The sequence below is a fragment of the Chionomys nivalis genome, chromosome 26 (assembly GCF_950005125.1).
Source record: "Chionomys nivalis chromosome 26, mChiNiv1.1, whole genome shotgun sequence".
Classification (NCBI taxonomy): Eukaryota; Metazoa; Chordata; class Mammalia; order Rodentia; family Cricetidae; genus Chionomys; species Chionomys nivalis.
In genome coordinates, this window is record NC_080111.1 from 18,087,634 (window position 1) to 18,108,890 (window position 21,257).

Below are 21,257 nucleotides of genomic sequence, written 5' to 3' on the forward strand. Positions count from 1 at the left end.
CAATCTTTTGGCCCAGATATGTGAACTTGCTATTTCCTACTGTGGCAAGTTTTTAAGTTGTACCATTAGGGATGATTATAGACTAGGGAAGAGAAGAGTAAAGCTTACATCATTGCTAAGGATGAATATAGATACATAGAGCTTTGGGATTAAAGGAGGCCTTTTAAGGTAACTTATCCTAACCACAAGATGTTTTAAAGCAACTTGGTAAACCCCAAGATAAGTCTAGTGTGTAGAGGTTATAACCGTGGGTTTCTCTGCATTTTCCTGTGGGGTACTCAGATGTTACTGTGTGTGTGTTCACCAAGGAGCCTGTGCCGCAGAGAGCCCCGAGAAATGAATAAATTTCTGCTGCCCATTGGGACAGTGGCTCTGTACAACCCCCAGCTCAAACACAGCCCAGGGACCACTGGTTCCGACCTGCTCTCTGCTCTTCAGACAAAAAGCTGTGGTTAAGAAGCACAGAACACTGAGCTGTACATTTCCTGATGCGATGGTGTAACCTGCAGACTTCCTGCTACACGACCACAGAGTTGGCCTATGCATTTGCAAGTCATCTAAAGGAAAAACAACCGCGTCGGTGCCCATTAAAGGAGAAGCCCAGGTCTTTCCTCTTATGATTTTACACCAAAGGAAAGGAACCCACTAACTATACTACAGCCCAAAAGACGAGCAGAGAAGGCCTTCAGGTGGAAGAACAAAGCAAAACAGAACAAAACAAACAGCCTACTATTGTAAGCATCAAACGTTTAGAGATGAATCGATCATCACTGTACGATATGGCAGCGCATGCACTTGGGGGAACAGGCAGGAGGATCAGAAATTTAAAGGTGTCCTCTGCTCCACAGGCCTTGAGGCAGGCCAGGCTGGGCCACATGAATCCACATCTCAAGACAAAAAGAAGACTGTACCGCTACATAGACAAAATACAAAATGAAAAATGTCACAATTTATCCTAGTACATAGTCCCCATGCCTGCTGCCTAAATTAAATTTATTGTTCTAAATTCCTTATTAATACAACTCCTGCTTCAGGACCAAGCACGCTGTTCCACTATGTAGCTGAGAGGGGCCGAGGAGAAGCAGCTGGCCGCACCACACTGGCCGCACCAGCCAGGCCCCTGGTGCATTGCCTCCTGCTGTAAAGGAGCCCACACTGGCCGCACCAGCCAGGCCCCTGGTGCATTGCCTCCTGCTGTAAAGGAGCCCACACTGACAGGAAGAAAGGCAGGGGAAGGAAGCAAGCTGAAGACTACTAACTCAGCTGGAAGCTTTAGTACCTCAGTTTCTTTATAAATCCTTACAAAAACAGGGAACGGAGTCATAAAAGTCGCACTCCGCCAAGTATGTCCACAGCGGTCTAACCACTCCTCGTTCATAAAAACCTAGTGAATACTTTAGTCAACACAGGAGTAAAAATGTCATTTTATAAAATACGACCACTGAGGCTTAGCTCTGCCTGGCAGTTGAAAGAGGGACACAGACACCTTGTGTCTGCTCCATCAAGTCTATCAAACACTCCTGGCAATGGCAGAGGTTCGCTGCATTTCAGAATGCGTAGACATATGCATGCATGTATGTATGCATGTACAGCGGATAGGATTTTACTATATAGAATATATTGTGTACCTGTGGACAAAACCATACATACATACACATATAGGCTATGTGGTAAAATTTTTCACATGTGAAATCATATTGGCCCTCCAAATGTTCTAGAGTTTGCAACGTTTAGATTTTAGACTTTCTGATTAGGGATGTTTATACATTCTGTCAGGAAACTTCAACTCAGTTCCTTATCAGTCAAGACAAAAGTGAAATCATAGCACTGGTTTCCATAACGGGAATTGTCTACCACTAACCCTCAGTGCTGAGGCTGCTGGGACTCCGTTAACTTACTGTGTTCCACGTCAGCACAGAGGAGTAAGGTAGGAGCCTGTCCACGCCAACCAGATCTGGATACACGCTCCAGTAGGAAGAAGCTGAGTCGGTTTTTAAAAGACACATAACGCAATAAGAACAGAGAAATCAACGTTGTAATTTAACCAAATCCAGTAAGCCAATAAGTTTTCATCACCTCACTCATGCCTCTGGGAGTAACCACCATGATTTTATCTACAACTTAAAATGTTCAGCTTCTCTTTTTTACAATGGGGATATTTTCAGAAATCCTTTTGATACTGCTTCAACCCGGATAACGCCATACCACTTACATATAGCCGACGAACATAAAACTAGGCTCAGAAAGATGCATTTGACTGAAAATTTTGTTAATAAGGTTAAAGAATCAAAATCTGATCTTATATCTCTCTTATCAGTCTCTGAGAACCACAGTTTCTTGCAAAAACCACAAGAGGATGAAATTTAATTAGCCACTGATGGCAATCAAGTTTAAAAACAAAACTGAGGCTCCCAGGAAGCCTAGACAGAGGCATTCGGTATCAGTTTACTGATCTCCCTCAAACAAAAGGGGCAAACACAGCTCACAGCGCAACATCAGCAACACTTACCGATTAGAAATTCCTGGATGAGGTCAAATGAATGGCAGGCAGAGCCGTGCTCACAAATCCACTGAATAATCTTTAAAAAGAAAGACCGCAGAGCCCTGTTGGCTTTTAAATCTGCACTCAGTCCCACCAAGGCAATATAAAAACGCATAATAAAAAAATACATATATGAATGAACTTTTAAATTTCACATCTATTTTGAAATGACTTGAAAAATATACCAGCTTCCAGCTTAAAAGCCAAGATAGCCCTGGCTGAGCATGTCAGTATTGTAAATACTGCTTTTAACATATCCTTTTAACAGAGGCCTCTGGGTAGGCTCCAGATAAACTTTGTTCAATCCATATGTGTTTTGTTTTAAGAATTGATGGTGTTATAAAAAGTGCCCATCAAGAAAGCTCCCGGGCACAGGTGGCAATGCACAGCAAAACCATGGGGTGTAAGTTTCCTGCAGCTACCACTTGAGCATTGTCTCACTTACCCCCGAGGAGCGCCTGTTCTTCCCTTTCAGCTGACACCTCTAACCCCACATCAGCAACTCTTCTCTCCTGCTCGACAGGTACGGCACGCCCAGCTGCGGCTCCTTCGCAACAGGACGCTTTATTCTAAATCTACTGTGCCCGTTGTTCTTATTTTTACATGGATAATTTAATAAAAATTTCTATAGATGAGTGAAATGCAGATACAAAAAGAGTATTGTTACATCAATAAAAGTTGTATATCATGGGAAGGCTAGAAAGCATGTTTCTCAAACATAAGAAGACAAGTTGTTAGATTCTAAAACACTAAATGAGTAGATGCAGAGGAAGCTACGGTTAAAATTGAGTAGACGCACGGCTACCTTTGGGAAAGGCCTCTAAGTCATTTCATTGATCGTCTTCGAAATAAATTTTTAGAATTTTTTTTTTTTTTGAGGAGATGGCTCGGTGACTAAAGTGGCTGCCACACAGGCATGAGGATCTGGCTTCTAGAACCCACATAAAAATGGGGGTGCAGCGCATGTCTACCCCAGGGCTGGGGCAGGTCCACAAGAATCCAGCCTGCAGAAAAGAGAAGCTCCAGGTTTCGAGAGACCTTTTCTCGGGAATAGATGCGGAGAATGGCTGAAGGCACACAGTGTGGCTTCGGGCCTTCTACACACATGCACATAGGTGTGCATGTACACACGTGTGCGTATACACACAAAACACGTGAAGATGCATCCACATACATACACAAGCCTTTTAGGAAGGACCAGAAAATCAGACATAGCATGTTAGGACTGGTTTCTGTGGGAGAAAATGACTGATATTTAGTTAGCTGATTCACAAAGAACAGGGCTTGGCCTGCACCAAAGGGAAGCAGATGCATGTGTATTTTTTATGGTGTTTGTTTGTTTTAAGTGTACTCAGCCTCTGACCGCATCCATCTCTGATTGACAGCAGGGTTTTTCTGACCTTACAGGATAGCTTCAAAAAGTAGGATAATCAAATAGATGAGGGCACTTCAAATGCAATGGTGTACAAGACAGACTAAGCTGCTTTGTTAAAAATTAATATTTGCCACAGAGATTAGACCTTTGGTGTTCTTTTCCTTGTTCTGAGAAGGCCGTGACAGGAATTTATTCTACAGTTTAAGATGACATCAAACTTATTATGTAGCCCAGGCTGGCCTTGAACTCACAGCAATGCTCCTGTCTCAGCACGTGGGATTGCAGGTGTGAGGCACTACATCAGGCTTGCTTGGCCCTCTTGGTAATGTATTATACCAAACACAGACACAAATGGAAAAGCAGGTAGCCTGAGAAACTCACTGCTGTGTGTCTTTGGCAGGAGCCAGGTTTACAGTAGAGAAAAGCCAGCTGAGGGCTGGGTTAGGGGCTCACACCTGACATCCCAGCACTTGGAAGACCGATAAGAACTTCCGCAAATGTGGAGCCAGCTTGGGCCACAGAGTGGGTACCAGACCCACAGAGCAAAACCTCGCCTCAGAAAAGCAGGTAAAGGAAGAAAGAAAAGAGAGTAAGTTTCGTCCTTTATCTTCAAGATAAATTCACACCTGTGAATTCTGAAACCAGAGATGGCACCAAGCCTTAGCAACACCGACAGACATTATTTACTCATTAAGTCAAGAACTTTCAAGTTCTCGTTGAAACACTTCATGACGATCCTTTGGCATATCTAAACGCCATGGCGATTATTAGGTAAAATATGAGTAAGGGAACACAGGCACCATAATTCTAGGAGAGTGAGCCAGTAACCAAGACAACCGCTACACCATGAATGGGCAGGTAGCAAATGCAACAAGAATACACTGGACGCAGCGACAATTCACAATTTCAGAGCAGGTGGAGCAGGACGGCACAGGCTCTCATCACGTTACCTTGAAGAGCACACCACGGAAAACATGCGAATTACTTCTTTAGGGGATTTCCCATTGATTAAGTCCGAGTTGATGTAAGTCATAGACCGTGAAATGACGGATGAAGGGAACAATTGCACTCAGCAACCTGATAGGTGCAGCTTCCCTGCCCGATAGATGCACCTCCCGGTCCAGTAGTTGCACCTTCCCGGTCCGATAGATGCTCCTTCCCAGCCCTTGGTCTGGCAGAGAAACCACCAGAAACGCAGCACCAAGGAGGAACACGCCCAAGGAAAGACACTGCTACTGAGCAAACATAACTGCTGACCATCTTTTTTTTTTTTTTTTTTTTGGTTTTTCGAGACAGGGTTTCCTCTGTGGCTTTGGAGCCTGTCCTGGAACTAGCTCTTGTAGACCAGGCTGGTCTCGAACTCACAGAGATCCGCCTGCCTCTGCCTCCCGAGTGCTGGGATTAAAGGCGTGCTCTTGAAGCAGCAAGTAAGTACATTTAGTGTTGTCTGCCGCCAGTGTGTGAGCCCGTGCTAGCGTCTCACCTGGTCGTCCTGGAAACCTGGGTCTTGCGCACAGGAGAGCGCGCAGTGCAAAGCGGCCATCTTCTCGCAGTCTAGGTGGGCGGAGTTCCATAGGAACCACATCAAGAAGGACTGGTCCAGGGCTGCTCTGTAGACCTTCCCGGAGGAGCAGTCCAGAACCAGGGACCCCGGCAGAAACCGCAAGGGACCAGGAGGTAGCACGGCAGCCATTTCGCTGTTTCCTAGCAACATAAACAACCAAAGTAGGTCATGGAATAAGAGACCCTCTCTAACCCAGACTTCTGCTGAAGCCAGAACAACCCTGAGGAGGCCGCGGGAGACAGCATACCTGTCAGAAACAGACTGTGGCAGATGATGTCTGGGTGCTGAACATTAAGTAGGTGGAAGAAATAACCACGGAAGTAAACAGCTACGAGGCAGCCTACAGGAAAGAGAGACCCGAGTCATCCACCTGTGAAAGTCTATCTAGGTGCAGATAAACCCGGGACCCCGCTTTACTCTGCACACAGCAAAACGGGACTTATTATTTATTTATTATTATTTATTTGTTTATTACCAATAGCAAATGGTCGGATTGACACAAGTATCGTCGCCTGAGTAGGCAGATTTGACTGACTTTGTGTGTCTCTTTGTACGCTAACTCTTGGTTGTATTGTTCATGCCTATGGTTTTGTTTCGGAGTCAACCGTAGTTTTCTGTGAATCTAAGTGAACTGGGAAGAAATCAGAGTAAAAATATCAAGCAACAGGAATGACTCTTTAACGTGGTGTGCTGGGAACAGCTTGTGATGGGATTGTCTTTATCGTCTGACGGCTTGAAGAAGCTGTGAAATGTACTGTCTCACTGTCATCATTTTGTTTAAGAAATTTAAAGATTGGTATTTATCGAGAGCACCTCTCTGGGACCTTTGGCACTCTGTCCAGCAGCCATTGGCTTTCCTGTGTACCTAGCTCCTAGGGTTGGCCCCTTCCCAGTCCCTATACCACAGATCTTTGCACAATCAGAACATGTGTACCTAAACTGACACACAATATAAAAAACAGGCTCCTAGGGTCTCAGAAACACAGAGTAGTAAATTTCATAAAAGAAACTTCTGTTTTCTGTCAGCTAGCTGGTCTCCCTCTTCTATGGTGTACGCACTAATCTCTTCTGTGGAAGTACCCATAGGAAGGGAAGGGTGGAGAGATATAAAACTCCAACCAATTAAAGTATACTTTCAGAAGACAGGAACAAAGTAACAGTAAAGAATTGCAAAACACTTAACACTGTGGCAATCCTACTGTAGCAAATGAGAGAAACTGTCTAGACGGACCTGCTAGGAAGGGGATCCAGCCATCTGTGTTAGTTCTACACACAACTGTTTAGCGGGTGTGTCATGGTGGTGCTATGTCCCAGGCAAGAGGACATTTGAAAATACAGTAATGTGTAGTAGGATCACACAATCATTGGGATAAGGTGTGAGATTCCTACTAACATTTCTTCAGTGGGTTCTAGTTTTCCATCCCTCATTGTACAGGACAATCAGCCATAAATAGTGCTTCAACCCAAAATGTCTGTAGCTACCTGACGGGGCTAATGATGGCTCTTGCTTGTGCACTGATCTGTAGAGCCAGTAACTGTGTCCATTATAACACTTTTACCACAGTTACTATTTGTTTGGGGGTTTTCATATTGAGAACAACTTGCAGGAGCCTTCCATCCTGGGATTGAACTTGGGTCAAGATCAAGAGTCCTTGGGCATCAGGCTATCCTACCTGCCCGAGATCAACTTTCTGATGAACGGCAGCTGGTGCACATGTGATTGGGACCCTAAGATGAGGAAATAATCCTGGATTACCCCAGCAACTCGGTGTGGTCAAAATGTTGTTCAGAGGAGGGAGAGAGGAGTTTGCCGAAACAAAGGGAGAGAAACTAGATGCCAGAGGAGGAGGAAGAGATCGCCTCCTCAGACTCTGCGGAAGGAGCCAGTCCTGCCCATTACCTGACTTTCGTTTCTCAGCGCACCTTTCCGATTTCTGAACTCCAGCCTGGGAACAGGAGGCTTATGCTGCTTCCGTCCTTGGTGTTTAAGCTAAAATAGCCTTTCCCCCCAAGTTTCTTTCAGTCATGTTTATCACAGCAAGAGAAAAGCAAACCAGGAGGATACCCACCAAGGTTGAGAAAAGTAATGCCCTCTGTCGCGTGTGAGCCAGCACTCCCAGGAGCGACAGTGAAGGTCTTTTTGTATCCTGCAGATGAAGGGCGAGAAGCCAGAGAGTTAAACAAGGCTCGTATTGACCTCACACTGTGTAACAGTCTCAACCTTTAGTAAGCAGACAGGGCAAGCCCCTGCTGGCTTCTAGAAGTCATGGTACCCCACTCTCCAAATGCCACTAATGTGGACCATGTGAGGGCATTCGCAGTAGAGCAGATGTCCCAGCCCAGGCAGAAACCCAGGCTTGTGTAGGGAGGGGAGGGTCCATGGGGTCTACTCAGTGATCTAAGATGGAGGTCGTTTCGACTCGTTCCTACACGCTACAGTTTTTACCAACCTCCTAAGGGTTCTGCAGGTCACAGACCCACGTCTAGCTATAAGGGGATTAAGCCACCTATGAAACTCTTGGTCTTCACTCTACGCTTCTGACTCAGTGTTTGTGCTGGCTGAAATCATTATATCAGTTATTAGAAACACACACGAAAATGTCTTGCACAAGCTTCCTCTGCTTAAGAATATGTCTACACTGAGAACTGAAGTTACCTAGCCATAAACGTCTCTGCCTTGATTTCTAACACCCTGTAACATCAGGCACTGCTGCGGGATTCTAAACTTCTTTGTGGCTTGGCATAAAAGACTTGAGGTCTGGAATGGAAATTTCATCTTTAAAAAAATTTTCAAGCTGGGCAGTGGTGGCACACGCCTTAAATCCCAGCACTTGGGAAGCAGAGGCAGGCGGATCTCTGTGAGTTCGAGGCCAGCCTGGTCTACAAGAGCTAGTTCCAGGACAGGCTCCAAAATCACAGAGAAACCCTGTCTCGAAAAACCAAAAATAAATAAATAAGTAAGTAAATAAATAAATAAATAAAAATTTCAGCCACACTCACAACACATAGTCTACAAATGTGTAAAAATAATTGGGGAAGGGGGAAACAGGGTCTCTCTGTAACCCTGCCTGGCTCGCTGTATAGGCTAAGCTGACCTCAAACTCAGAGATCCTCTGCTTCTGCCTCCTGAGCGCTAAGTTAAAGGTGCGCGCCACTGTCTGGCACAACTGTAGATTTTTAAGGAATTAAACAAAGGAGCCAAAATCCTTCTAGGCATGGTTCAAATTGAGCGCGCTGTGAGCTCGGAGGCGGACACCTCATCCTGCTCCCCAGAATGGTGCATGTTGGCATCACAGGCCACAGACATGTGAAATAAATTAATATCTGAGTTTGGTGGCATAGCGTATTCTGGAATGTCAGCCTGTTTACAACTGAGATCAAAGAAGATTTTAACCAAATTCCTATGTAACTATGTGAACTAAAGGTAAAGATTAATAACTAAAATGTCAAACCAAAACACTTTGGCAAATGCATCCATAGAAATGGTCTATAGTTTAGAACAAGCCACACGCTGGGATAAAAACATGTAGTGCAAAAGTCACCCATCTTACTAGTTACCGTGAATAAAATTTTTCATAAAGTATAACCACACAGTTAATCATAAAGTAAACTGATAAAACTGTTTGCTAAGTGTTAAGATGTTCGCCATTTATCTAGTTTGTTACTATTTGGAAAAAGTAAAAGGTAAAAGTCGAAGAGACCAAACTAGAAAGTACCTTTATGAAGATAAAACACCGAATATGTGACTTCTTCCCCAGAGTCGAACTTTGGGCTATAACACACACACAAACCTCCTAGGAAAAAGAAAGTATTTAATAACATTTAAACCATCTGCACAATAAATTTCATGAGCCGTTATTCACCTGCTTCTGTTTCTTCAGCTGTTCCTTCCCATCTTACTTCATCCGTCATCCCAAACTCACAAGGTCGTAGTAAAAGTTGCTATGACATCTGAAATCAGCATTTGTCATCCAGCTGTAGGCTGCGCACTGGGCAGGCTGGGGAAGGTGGGAAGTGAACAGACACCCATTCCTCTACACAGGGAGCTGCAGGAGTCTGGAAGGGGCCTCACCTTCTTGAAACTCTGATGAATGTGCACACACTGTCATTCTACTTGGCCGGCCCCTCCCACCACCTCTCAGAGCTCCGGACTCCAGCTATCCAAACTGTGTTTTTTTAATAGAAGACATCCGGTATTTGTAAGCAAGATTGACATGCAAACTATGGGCCTTTCCCATGAGGAATGAGAGTAAATACAATATGTGAGGCCATATTCATCGATGCTGGGTGCCTGGCGGCTTTGGCCCACGTCAAGGATGAACACCCAGCGTGGCATTTCCAATGTCACTAGCCTCCCCATCTCTCTCAGTCTGTAAAACTCTATATTATTTCTAGTAGCTGTTGCTAATGTCAGTTACCTACAAATGAAGACATGATGCTCAAACTGATCCGGTTGAGAATCCCTCATTAAAAATGCCCAAACCGCAAGTGTTTCATTTTTAGACTCTTTCAGATTCTAAAATAAACTCTCCTGGCCAAGCATCCCAAATCCAGTTTTGCTTTGCTTTAACAGAATTTTTCAGTACAGCCCGGTGGGTCCAGAATTCATTCTGACATGGGGCCAGCTTTGCCTGGGTCCTTGTCCCTCTGTCTCCCAAGCTCTTGGTTTATAGAGCACACTAATTTGGCAAGTTAATTCTCTAAGCCTCAGTTTCTTCATCTGTACATTTAAAAATATATAGAAATTATTTCTTAAGGCTCATATGTGAGAATCAAATAATCTATACAAATCTCGGACAAAAATACTTACCTCTGACTCTGAAAGTTAGCTGTTATTATGATTATTCCAGAACAGTTTGGCTGCTATTTATAAGATGGAGGAAGTCACAGTTCAAAAAACCAAAACACACTCTTAATGTAATATCCAGAGACTTTTAGTAAATACTCATCAACGATGAAGATAACATCTCCACATTGGCTCACCTCTGGGAACCATTTAGACAATGAAAACTATTCCAGACAAGTTTTCCAAGGAAATCATCTCACTGGATCAGTTATGAAGGGGCTCTATGGAATGCTCCTACGCTGGCCTAATTCTGAGAACTTGCCATCGTAAGAGCGAGCAGGAGGTTTGGCACCTGCCACTCGCTACCTCCCAGGAAGTGGTGCTCAGAAGGCGGGCAGCTAACTTACTCCTCCATGACGGTCTAACCATACCGCCTAGTCAGAGCTGACCAGCAGAAGCGGAAGTGATTTTTTCTTTCCAGTGATGTTTGTTTTGCCTCCTTCTGTGACAGACACACTAGAAGTGTTTGCACGGACTCCTAAGTTGGCTCACAAGTGGCCTTACACTAGCGAGAGAACTCTGCCCTCTATTAAATCTCAGGAGAACACCCACCACTCAGATTTTAGCCTTCCGTGCCTTAGAAGGTACTCAGCTCACTTCCTGGGGCAGGGAAATGCAGGTCAAAGAAACTTTCAAGAGTGTAAAACCAGTGCTGAGGAGAAGCTTCAAGGCCCTAGGAGTGGTGGACGGCCGTCAAGATCATCAAGTCATCATCGTCACGGAAAGGATAAGTAGACAGGGCATGCGCAGGGCCCTGAATCCATCCCATGTCCCTTTTTCAACCCATGTTTCCAGGTTTCAAGGCCCAGCCAGACACACACTATCCCGGAGAAGCTACACTCGGATTAGGCAATTTTGCACCTGTCTCTAATATTTGCTGGAATAGACCTCAGTGGAAGGAAGGCCCTGATGGGGAGCCTAGAAAGGGAAGTTCGGTCAGAAAACAGAAAAACCACGGCTCCATTCTACCTAAACAGCAAGCAGCAGAATGGCCCGGCCGTACAAAATTACCCGCAAGCCCAGATCACAGAACTCCTTCCATTTGCAAGCGGCTAATTCCATAGCAAGAAATTGCATGCGAAGTGGCTCGCTCCAAAACGGAGAGCCTGCAGCTCACACGCACACAGTTCCTCGGCTACGTCCATGCTCACCTCCCTTTCTGCAGTGTATTAAACGAACCATCTGATATTTACTCTGGCCTATAGGCTGGATTCTCTCACCAACTTGCCTAGCCACCCCACACTCTTGTTTATTTTAACCACAGAGGCAAGACATCTTTTTAAAACCTAATTGAAAAAAAAAATACGGGAACAGGCAACTTAGAACGCAACAACAACAACAAAAATCGCTTCTGCAGCTTGTTTTATCGCTCTTAAAACACTCTTTTTCTACTGCAAAGCAGACTCTGAAGAACAAGGCCCATTTTCCATCCCCTGAGCATCACCAAGAAAGGGAGATCCCACACACATTCATGTCCAGGTACACGGGCTTAGGTCCCACACACATTCATGTCCAGGTACACGGGCTTAGATGCCACACACATTCATGTCCAGGTACACGGGCTTAGATGCCACATGCATTCATGTCCAGGTACACGGGCTTAGGTCCCACACACATTCATGTCCAGGTACACAGGCTTAGATGCCACATGCATTCATGTCCAGGTACACGGGCTTAGGTCCCACACACATTCATGTCCAGGTACACAGGCTTAGATGCCACATGCATTCATGTCCAGGTACACGGGCTTAGATCCCACATACATTCATGTCCAGGTACACGGGCTTAGGTCCCACACACATTCATGTCCAGGTACACAGGCTTAGATGCCACATGCATTCATGTCCAGGTACACGGGCTTAGATGCCACACACATTCATGTCCAGGTACATGGGCTTAGATCCCACACACATTCATGTCCAGGTACACGGGCTTAGATCCCACATACATTCATGTCCAGGTACACGGGCTTAGATGCCACACACATTCATGTCCAGGTACACGGGCTTAGGTCCCACACACATTCATGTCCAGGTACACAGGCTTAGATCCCACACACATTCATGTCCAGGTACACGGGCTTAGGTCCCACACACATACAAAATATGCAAAACAATGTGCCCATGGACATACAAAACATGCAAAACAATGTAAAAATAAATAAATGATTAGACCCCGACATATCAGTAAGGCTGACACAGAGAGCACCTCCTGTGGGAAAGCTTGCATTGGATAAATATGAATCTACCTTCTCTACTAAAATCACATCAGTAAAATCTACTGGATCAATCACCCTGTTAGTGGTGGCTTTTCTCCTTAATACAAATATGTATGGAATCATAGTGGAAGGACAGAGGGGTAAAATCATAGTGGAGAAGGTAATTATGAATGAACATATAATATCCACTTCATTGTTTAATAATGTGGTTGATATATTTCATTTTTGGGCTTCACATAGTAGAACAATAAATAACTGCACTTTGTATAGAATTCAAGTTAATTAAAAACGGTAAGGATAATTCTAACTCTACCTGTGTGGCTGGTAAAAATGCAAAGAGAAGGCTGGTTGTGTGACTTCTCTTGGTCTTGATGATAGTCATATCCCAAGTTGACAAACCTAAGGTTACAAAGGAACAGAAATTATTGAATGCATGTAAAGAGGTGTTCTCCTCATACACGCTATGACCACTACAGCATGCTCAAAAATGCTTTTGATATATTTCAGCACCGTGATGAAAATACATGTGGATAACTTACTTAAATCTTAAGCCACTCAATGACATGTCCAAGGGCATTTCAAACTGTCAAAAAAAATGAGGAGGATATCGGCATTAAAAATGACATTACAGGACTTCCCCAGAGAAGAGTGTATCCATGGACTGTCCAGTGGCAAATGGCCAGTCCTGAAATCATGCAAATAGAATTCACATAGCCATACATGTATAAACAAATGTGTACACATTGTCATACAAATGTATACAAATGTGTACACATAGCCATACATACGTATACAAATGTGTACACATAGCTATACATATATATACAAATGTGTACACATAGCCATACATGCATATACAAGTGTGTACACATAGTCATACATGTATATACAAATGTGTACACATATCCATACATACACATACAAATGTGTACACATAGTCATACATACATATACAAATGTGTACACATAGACATACATGCATATACAAATGTGTATACATAGTCATACATGCATATACAAATGTGTACACATAGTCATACATGCATATACAAATGTGTACACATAGTCATACAAGTATATACAAATGTGTACACATAGTCATACAAGTATATACAAATGTGTACACATATCCATACATGCATATACAAATGTGTACACATATTCATACATGTATATACAAATGTGTACACATAGTCATACATGTATATACAAATGTGTACACATAGTCATACATGCATATACAAATGTGTACACATAGTCACACATACATATACAAATGTGTACACATAGTCATACATGTATATACAAATGTGTACACATAGCCATACATGCATATACAAATGTGTACACATAGACATACATGCATATACAAATGTGTGCACATAGCCATACATACATATACAAATGTGTACACGTAGTCATACATGCGTATACAAATGTGTACACATAGTCACACATACATATACAAATGTGTACACATAGTCATACATGCATATACAAATGTGTACACATAGTCATACATGCATATACAAATGCGTACACATAGTCATACATGCATATACAAATGTGTATCCATAGTCATACATGTATATGCAAATATGTGCACATAGCCATATATGCGTATAAGTAACATTACACAAACATGTGTACACATAGCTATATGTGCATACAATAAGTAACATTACACAGACACGTATATGCATATTCATATGTGCATAAATAAGAATTAAAGAAAGAAGAAGCCATGAATTTGGAGGAGAATGGGGAGGGGTATTGGTAGGGTTTGGAGGGAGGAAAGGGAAGGGAGAAATTTTGTAACTATATTATAACCTCAAAAAAATGAGTAAAAAATGGCATTACATGATAGCAGCTGTGAAACGCAAAGCCAGCTGCCGGTGCTCGGCTGGCCTGATGATAAAGGTACCACTTGGGCATCTTCTCCAAGGGTGAGCCCAAAACCTACAGGGCAGGGAATCTACTGAGGATGTCCTGGAGACACATTTAGTGCATGCTTCCTGCCTACACGGCCAACTGTACCTTAAATGAATATCATGGACAGATTGTGCAGTAGGACAATTAAGAGCCACAACCGTTCACAGGACAGACAGTCATGGACAGAAGGAAGCCTGGGGCGTCTTTTGGAGTGGGTGAACTAAAAACGGGACAGGAAAGATAAGAAAGTCTTTTTTAGTGTGAAACCAATATGTGCTTGATAGCAATATTGGTCCTCAGAAAGGAAATACTCTCCATCCCAGATAAAGCGGTGTAGAGTCTTACCATAGACAAACAGACGCTAGACGCTTACTAAACTGTACACTCTGACTGACCCCCTTTCTCATCCTCAAACCCATTCTATTCATGATTCCTTTTGAGTCAAACAACTTGCAACCACTTAGTGCATTCTACTCTGGTTCACATCTATCACCTTCCTCTAATCCCCTCTTAGTGCAGGTGCTTTAAAAGCTCGCCACCCTGTGCATGTTGTCCTCTGCTCCTGCATCAACTGTGCATCTGTCAGACAGAAGCAGCCTCAAGACAGCAGAAGCCAAGTGATTGGATCATGCAAGTGACTGGCACAATATCAAAATGTCAATAATTTTGTTTATGGTTTCAAGTCTAGTAATATTTCCTGGGACAGATCATTCTATCTACTTACCATTAAATTAAAGCTTTCGTCATCCCAAAACTGGATGCATTTCAAGACACTCTTTGATTTCTAGAAAAGAAAATGCTTGACACCTTATCTCCCAAAATTAAAAAAGCTGAAGAGAGAAAGCAGTCAAGAAGCCATAAAAACAAAACCTGTGTATTGTCTTTAATAAATCTCCATTGACAGTTCCAATTAATGACAATGTAGTTATTAAAAGCCTATAGCACAGGGTAGAGAAATGCCTCAGGGAGTAAGAGCACTAGCTGCTCTTCTAGAGGACCTGGGTTAGATCCCTGGCACACACATGGTAGCTCACAACCACCAGTAACTCAGCCCCAGGGGATTCAACATTCTCTACTAGCCTTTGCAAACACTGCACATACATGGTGCATAGATGTACATGCAGGTGAAATACCCATATGCATGAAATAAAAAATAAATAAATCTCAAACATTCTTAAGGCACGCATTGTTAAAGCAATGATATCAAAATTACACTGTTTCTATAGAAACAGGTATCAATGGGTTAACTCTTACCTCCATTTCAATGTAGTATAATCTCTGCTCTGACATATCCCATTGAGCCCAAACAAAATCTTCAGCTATTCTGTCTCTTGGGAGGTGGATAGAATTTCTAATGACCTAGAGTAAAAATGATTTTATAAGTATTTTTAAAAATGACAACCTAAGTCATTATTTATGCACACCCTTTCCCTATGATACATGTAAATACCCCTACTTTAGTGTTAGCACCTCCCCCACCCCCACAACATACATGGTTTTCCTATGGAATATTTAAGGCGTCATCGCCTCTTCCCAGTACCCTGTGCTCTGTTCTTCTTAGTGTAACAGGCAGGTTGGCAGAGGCCACGCCTTCCACAAACATCTGTACTAACAGAACGTGCCCCATGGGAGTGATAGGTGGCATTGCCTATCCATCAGCAATACTTGACTCTTAGCCTTCCAGAGCTAACTAGGATTTTGAGTTTTGACCAAAACCTCAGAATCCCCATACAAAAGCAAAGTTCCCTGGCTGTGTGTTCCTGTGGGGCTTTGTGTGCTTCTATAGTTACACCTTAGCGCTATAACCGTCCCAGTGAGCGAGCACACCTCCAGGGACCTCTGCGGACTCGTGCCTTGAGTGGCTCTAAAATTTAATATTGCCCAAGGACTGCCTCAATCGATGAAGGAAGACGAACTAAGAGTACGTTAAGAATATATTAATGCAAAGTGTCTGTTTAAACTCAAAGGACAATAGGGAGCCACAGCACCACCTCCCTCACCTAAGGATGTTGTGGCAAACAGGTGGAACTGAGCACCCTTACGAGAAGCCATTGCTAAAGCCTTCTGTGTGAGCAGAAGTGGTGCCCAAGACGGGCACCAGAGGATGGAGAAACACTAAAGCTGGGCCATCTTGGTCAGTGGGATGCTGTCTGGCCAGCCGGAAGGAGCCCCTCCCCGCACTCCCAATGATCCGACACTTTCTTCAGCCCCTGCTCATTCCCATCTAATATGCGTGCTGAACGTCCTCCTCCAAGTTCCCATAGCTGTCGTCGGGATCCAAACACTGCCCTTCCTCTGTGGGTCACCACCAGCCAGAGCCACACCCACACGGCCCTGCTTGGTTTCCTGGCAGCTCCTCTGGTTTGAGACTTTCAATGGTAGCTACATGGTTAGTAAATGTCACTTCCCATTTCTGTTTTGTTCATATAACCTTAACGTCTTCAGAGAAACATCCACATTCTCAGAGGAAGATTATTTTGAGGGCTGTCAGGTAAAGGTACCTGCCACCAAGCCTTACAACTTGAATTTGATCCCTGGAATCCACAGGGTAAAAGTTCTCTGATCTCCATACTCATCCCATGGCATGTCTCACACACACACACACACACACACACACGCAAGCACACACATGCACACATGCATTCATACACATGCAAGCACACACATGCACACATGCATTCATACACGCACACACTGGTCGCATTCAAACACATACACACATACACTCACACCCACATACATACTTGCCCACACACATATATACTCACACTCATGCATGAACGCACACTCGTATGCACACACACATATACACTCGTATTCATGCACATGCATACACAGACTCATGTGCACATGTATGTACTTTCATGTGCACACAATGCACACAAACACACATATCACAAATCACAACAAATAAGTGTAAAAATTAAAGGTTCTCTTATATAGACTAAACAATGAGTAAAACCATTTCAATATCTATACTATATTTAAAGTTATAGATCACCAAGTAGAAAAACAGACAAGGATATAATCAATAAATTTTCTTAATAGCAAATTTAAATAGCCAGTACACAGAGAAGATGCCCAAATTGAAAAAAACAGTAAAAAATACAGATTAATATGGCAGTAAGATATCAGTTCACACCCATGAAACTGGGAAGTGTTAAAGGTGAATTTACCTAATACTCTCACACTTTGCTTGTAAAACTAGTTTTGTGAGACACAACTAGCAAACCCTCCTGAAAGTTACTGAGTGCACATCCCATCAACCCAGTCATCCAAATCTGAGGATCAAGGCCAAAGAAGTGACCATAGCAACATGTGAAGGTGTAAGCAAGGTTCAACATGCTAAGGTCCAAACACAGAATGGCTGAAACATCACAGACACCATGCCGAGAGCTGCCACGCACTTCCTCAGAAAACACATTGAAGCTATTCTAGCTAACTTCTAGATAATTACGCACGCGAGTTAACGATAAACCGAGCAGGATTTGTGGAGATAAACCGAGCAGGATTTGTGGAGATAAACGTGGAATTGACATAAGCTGATAAACATGGAGAAGATGTGGAAGGACGCATGCCAGACAAAAGGGGAGTGGAGGGACACCGAAGTCACGGTCCTATTTGCAATGTTTAGTTGCAACAATTGCAACAATTAGTTACTTTTCTACTTACTAGCCTATATCCTCCTGATACAATAAGTCAAACAACAAACACAAAGGCAGAGATTAAATGTATATGTTATGATTCTATTTGATTAAAAAAAAAGTTTCCCCTATGTGTGTATCTAACCTTGGACAGGTTTGCACCAGCAAGCAAGACCGTGGAGAGACTCTGGGCCCAGTGAGCGTGTGGTAAGGGGGGTCACTAACTCCTCCACACATCTTTGTTCTGCTTCACAGGTCATGAGAGTTAGACTATTATTCAAAAGACACCAAAGAAAAATGTCAATGGCGTTCATCTGTCCTCATAAGTCAAGAAGAGAATTCTGAAGGAGAAGGATGTCAATCCTTACCACTCTGTTTCCATCTTCTCTGGCAATCTGAATGTGAAACCACTCAATATCTGAAATATATAAACCAAAAAATAATATTTGGGAAAAAAATACTGTTTTTTTAATAGTTGTGGACCACTGTCATACATAGGGATCCCAAGACACTTACAGACCCACCGTCCCCCTGACAGTGAGCTTCCTGACCCACCGTCCCCCTGACAGTGAGCTTCCTGACCCACCGTCCCCCTGAAAGTGAGCTTCCTGACCCACCGTCCCCCTGACAGTGAGCTTCCTGACCCACCGTCCCCCTGACAGTGAGCTTCCTGACCCACCGTCCCCCTGACAGTGAGCTTCCTGACCCACCGTCCCCCTGAAAGTGAGCTTCCTGACCCACTGTCCCCCCCTGACAGTGACCTTCCTGACCCACGTTCACTCTTACTTTAGTGTTCTAATCCAGGAATCACCTGGCCCTTGTTGCTTGCTACTCTTGTATCATCCATCTTAGATAAGACTAACGAAAGCCTCATTAGTGCATTTACCTCTAATTTCCCAATACATATATGTATTAATATAAGTATATATATATATATATTACATATATATGCACACACATAAGAGGCATTTTTAGGGGCTACATCACTTGAACAAAAGCTGTAACACTTTTATTCAATTTGTAGTAACAGTAACAATCTATATTCTGTTGGCTCTAACTGCAAGACAAAACACGGTACCAAAAACTGACCCAAAACACAGGAACTAAATACAAATATAATGCAACCTGCTCTTCCAAATGTAAGAGAACCCAGTTTCACCTCACAACATGAAAGACTGCTTGTTCATAAGTATTAATGGATTTTGTCTGTACTCCTTCCCGAAACTGGAAACATCTCGAAAGGCCATGACCTCTTGCATCATTTTTACTTGAGTTGGGTCGTGCCACTGTGTACTTTAGACCTGCCCTGGAATTCTTCTAGTGACCAAGCCTTCCGTTCCTTCTCTCCATCCAAGCCCCTTACACGTGGACCACAGCCATCCGCTAGGACAGACAGGCATCTTAAAGGAAACAGGGTAACTGTTCTACACGTCAACAAACTGCACATCTATGTGTGCACAAGGTATTCCTTTCCCAAGACAAGGAAACTGAGTGGGGATTAAAGAAAGGGCTGGAGAAGGAAAAGGAATTCTAGGTCTCCGGTGGACATCAGAGGTTAGCAGACGCTGGGCAATGGCAAAGATATCTAGCAGTTTAACCAGTCTTCAGGTTTCACTAGGAGACTGACTGTGTGCACACTGCCTATCCATTACCCAAAGACACGCTTACATTTCTCTTCTGAAATCAGTAAGAGGTGGTGCTGCAGAAGACGGCCTTCAACATGTGGGTAGAGGAACTGTGGGAAGGGAATTATAAAAAATCATAAGCCACTATTTAGCTTATACTGATACGTCAGTAGTGTTTGATCATGGTTACGGCTACATCCTATGCAAGGAACTGAGAACCACAGAATATTTTAGGGGAATCACATGCACATATGTCAAAGGTCAAGCAAGTAGAGGAAGGAACCCTCTGAGGATCTCAGTTTTCTGGGGGGAGATTGGTACTAGGTACATTATTACCAATCTTTTGAGCATAAGGCAAAGAGGAGGGTACCTCCAGGAATGATGCTTCCTGTTTGGAATATTTGATCGTGCAGCCAATCAGAAGCAATGCAAATGACATGTATACAATATGTTGTATCTCACGCAGAGCCAAAGGGCGGCCAGTATATTTATTGTGAAAGTAAACCTAGTATAGAATTGGGAACCACGGAAACAGTCCCGGCTGCAATTTCCAGGCTCCCACATCTGAGAGACAAAGAAGCATGTAACCAGGGACTTTCCAAGAAAGACCAGGGAGTCATGATGTGGCAATGGCTGAAGGTTTACAAGGCCCAGAGTTAGGCTAGCTGTCACTGGGAAGAGAAGGTTTGCCACAGCATGCTCTCCACTGCGGCTCTGCCCCCAGCACACGGTTGACTCTGTTAACTGTGATGATGAAGGAGACGTGGCAAGACATGGGGTCAATGCCCAATCTTTCATCATCTAAAAAGTGACAGACAGCTTCATCTTAGGGCATGAAAAGCAATTTACTAGGAGTTACCAGTAAATGTTGTTCCCTGGGACCCAAAAATATAAGACATTATAAAAGGACATAACCATGTATGACTTAACTTCACAGACACTGGTCTTTCTATTATTGTTGCCTTTATTTTACATAATAGGTCAGAAGGAGAGCAGACCAATTTCCTTAAGTAATCATGTTGAACTCCTAGAACCGGAAAGTAAACCATTAACTATATGACGTTCTTCTCAGCAATAACCCTACATCATAGATAGCAATATAGACTTTGGCTTCAGAAACAATAGAGCTAGTTATGAATGACTTCTAGAGTGTGCACAGATGAGATGCCCTGCATGATGGGGCTGGGGAGGTCTGAGGTGCGTGGCACCACACACGTGATAGCAGAGCGCAGAGCTTCAAAGCAAGGAGCTGTCCCTTCAGAGAATGGCATGCCTAAGCAAAATGTGTCCGTCTCCTCCAGCAGAGCTAATCCAGGCAGACAGGTCCATGACCGGGTCAAAGGGTGCCCCTCAGAAACAAAGGACCATCTCCAGAAGCTGTGCTAAAGAGATGGGTGGAATAACCATCCCTTTAACGAGTATAAGCCTGGAGAAAGGCAGGGTATGGTCTGAGCTAGGGATGTGCAAGCAGGTGACTCACCTGCTCAGCCAATGCCTGGTCAAGGGCCACA

The 21,257-nt window shown here is 43.5% G+C and overlaps 1 protein-coding gene across 2 annotated transcripts in view; it reads right to left on the bottom strand.

The window, feature by feature from the left end:
• Positions 1-21,257, bottom strand: part of Gsap (gamma-secretase activating protein) — a 77,853-nt gene that overhangs the window by 28,978 nt on the left and 27,618 nt on the right. For both annotated transcript variants that reach the window (XM_057758714.1, XM_057758715.1), the window contains 12 exons: positions 19,790-19,856; positions 18,490-18,539; positions 15,732-15,836; positions 15,202-15,261; positions 13,085-13,128; positions 12,859-12,944; positions 9,198-9,275; positions 7,551-7,628; positions 5,729-5,821; positions 5,401-5,621; positions 2,510-2,579; positions 1,899-1,981 (listed from right to left, as the gene is read on the bottom strand). In XM_057758714.1, coding sequence (XP_057614697.1) covers positions 1,899-1,981; positions 2,510-2,579; positions 5,401-5,621; positions 5,729-5,821; positions 7,551-7,628; positions 9,198-9,275; positions 12,859-12,944; positions 13,085-13,128; positions 15,202-15,261; positions 15,732-15,836; positions 18,490-18,539; positions 19,790-19,856 — 1,035 coding nt within the window. The remainder of the gene's footprint in view (positions 1-1,898; positions 1,982-2,509; positions 2,580-5,400; positions 5,622-5,728; positions 5,822-7,550; positions 7,629-9,197; positions 9,276-12,858; positions 12,945-13,084; positions 13,129-15,201; positions 15,262-15,731; positions 15,837-18,489; positions 18,540-19,789; positions 19,857-21,257) is intronic.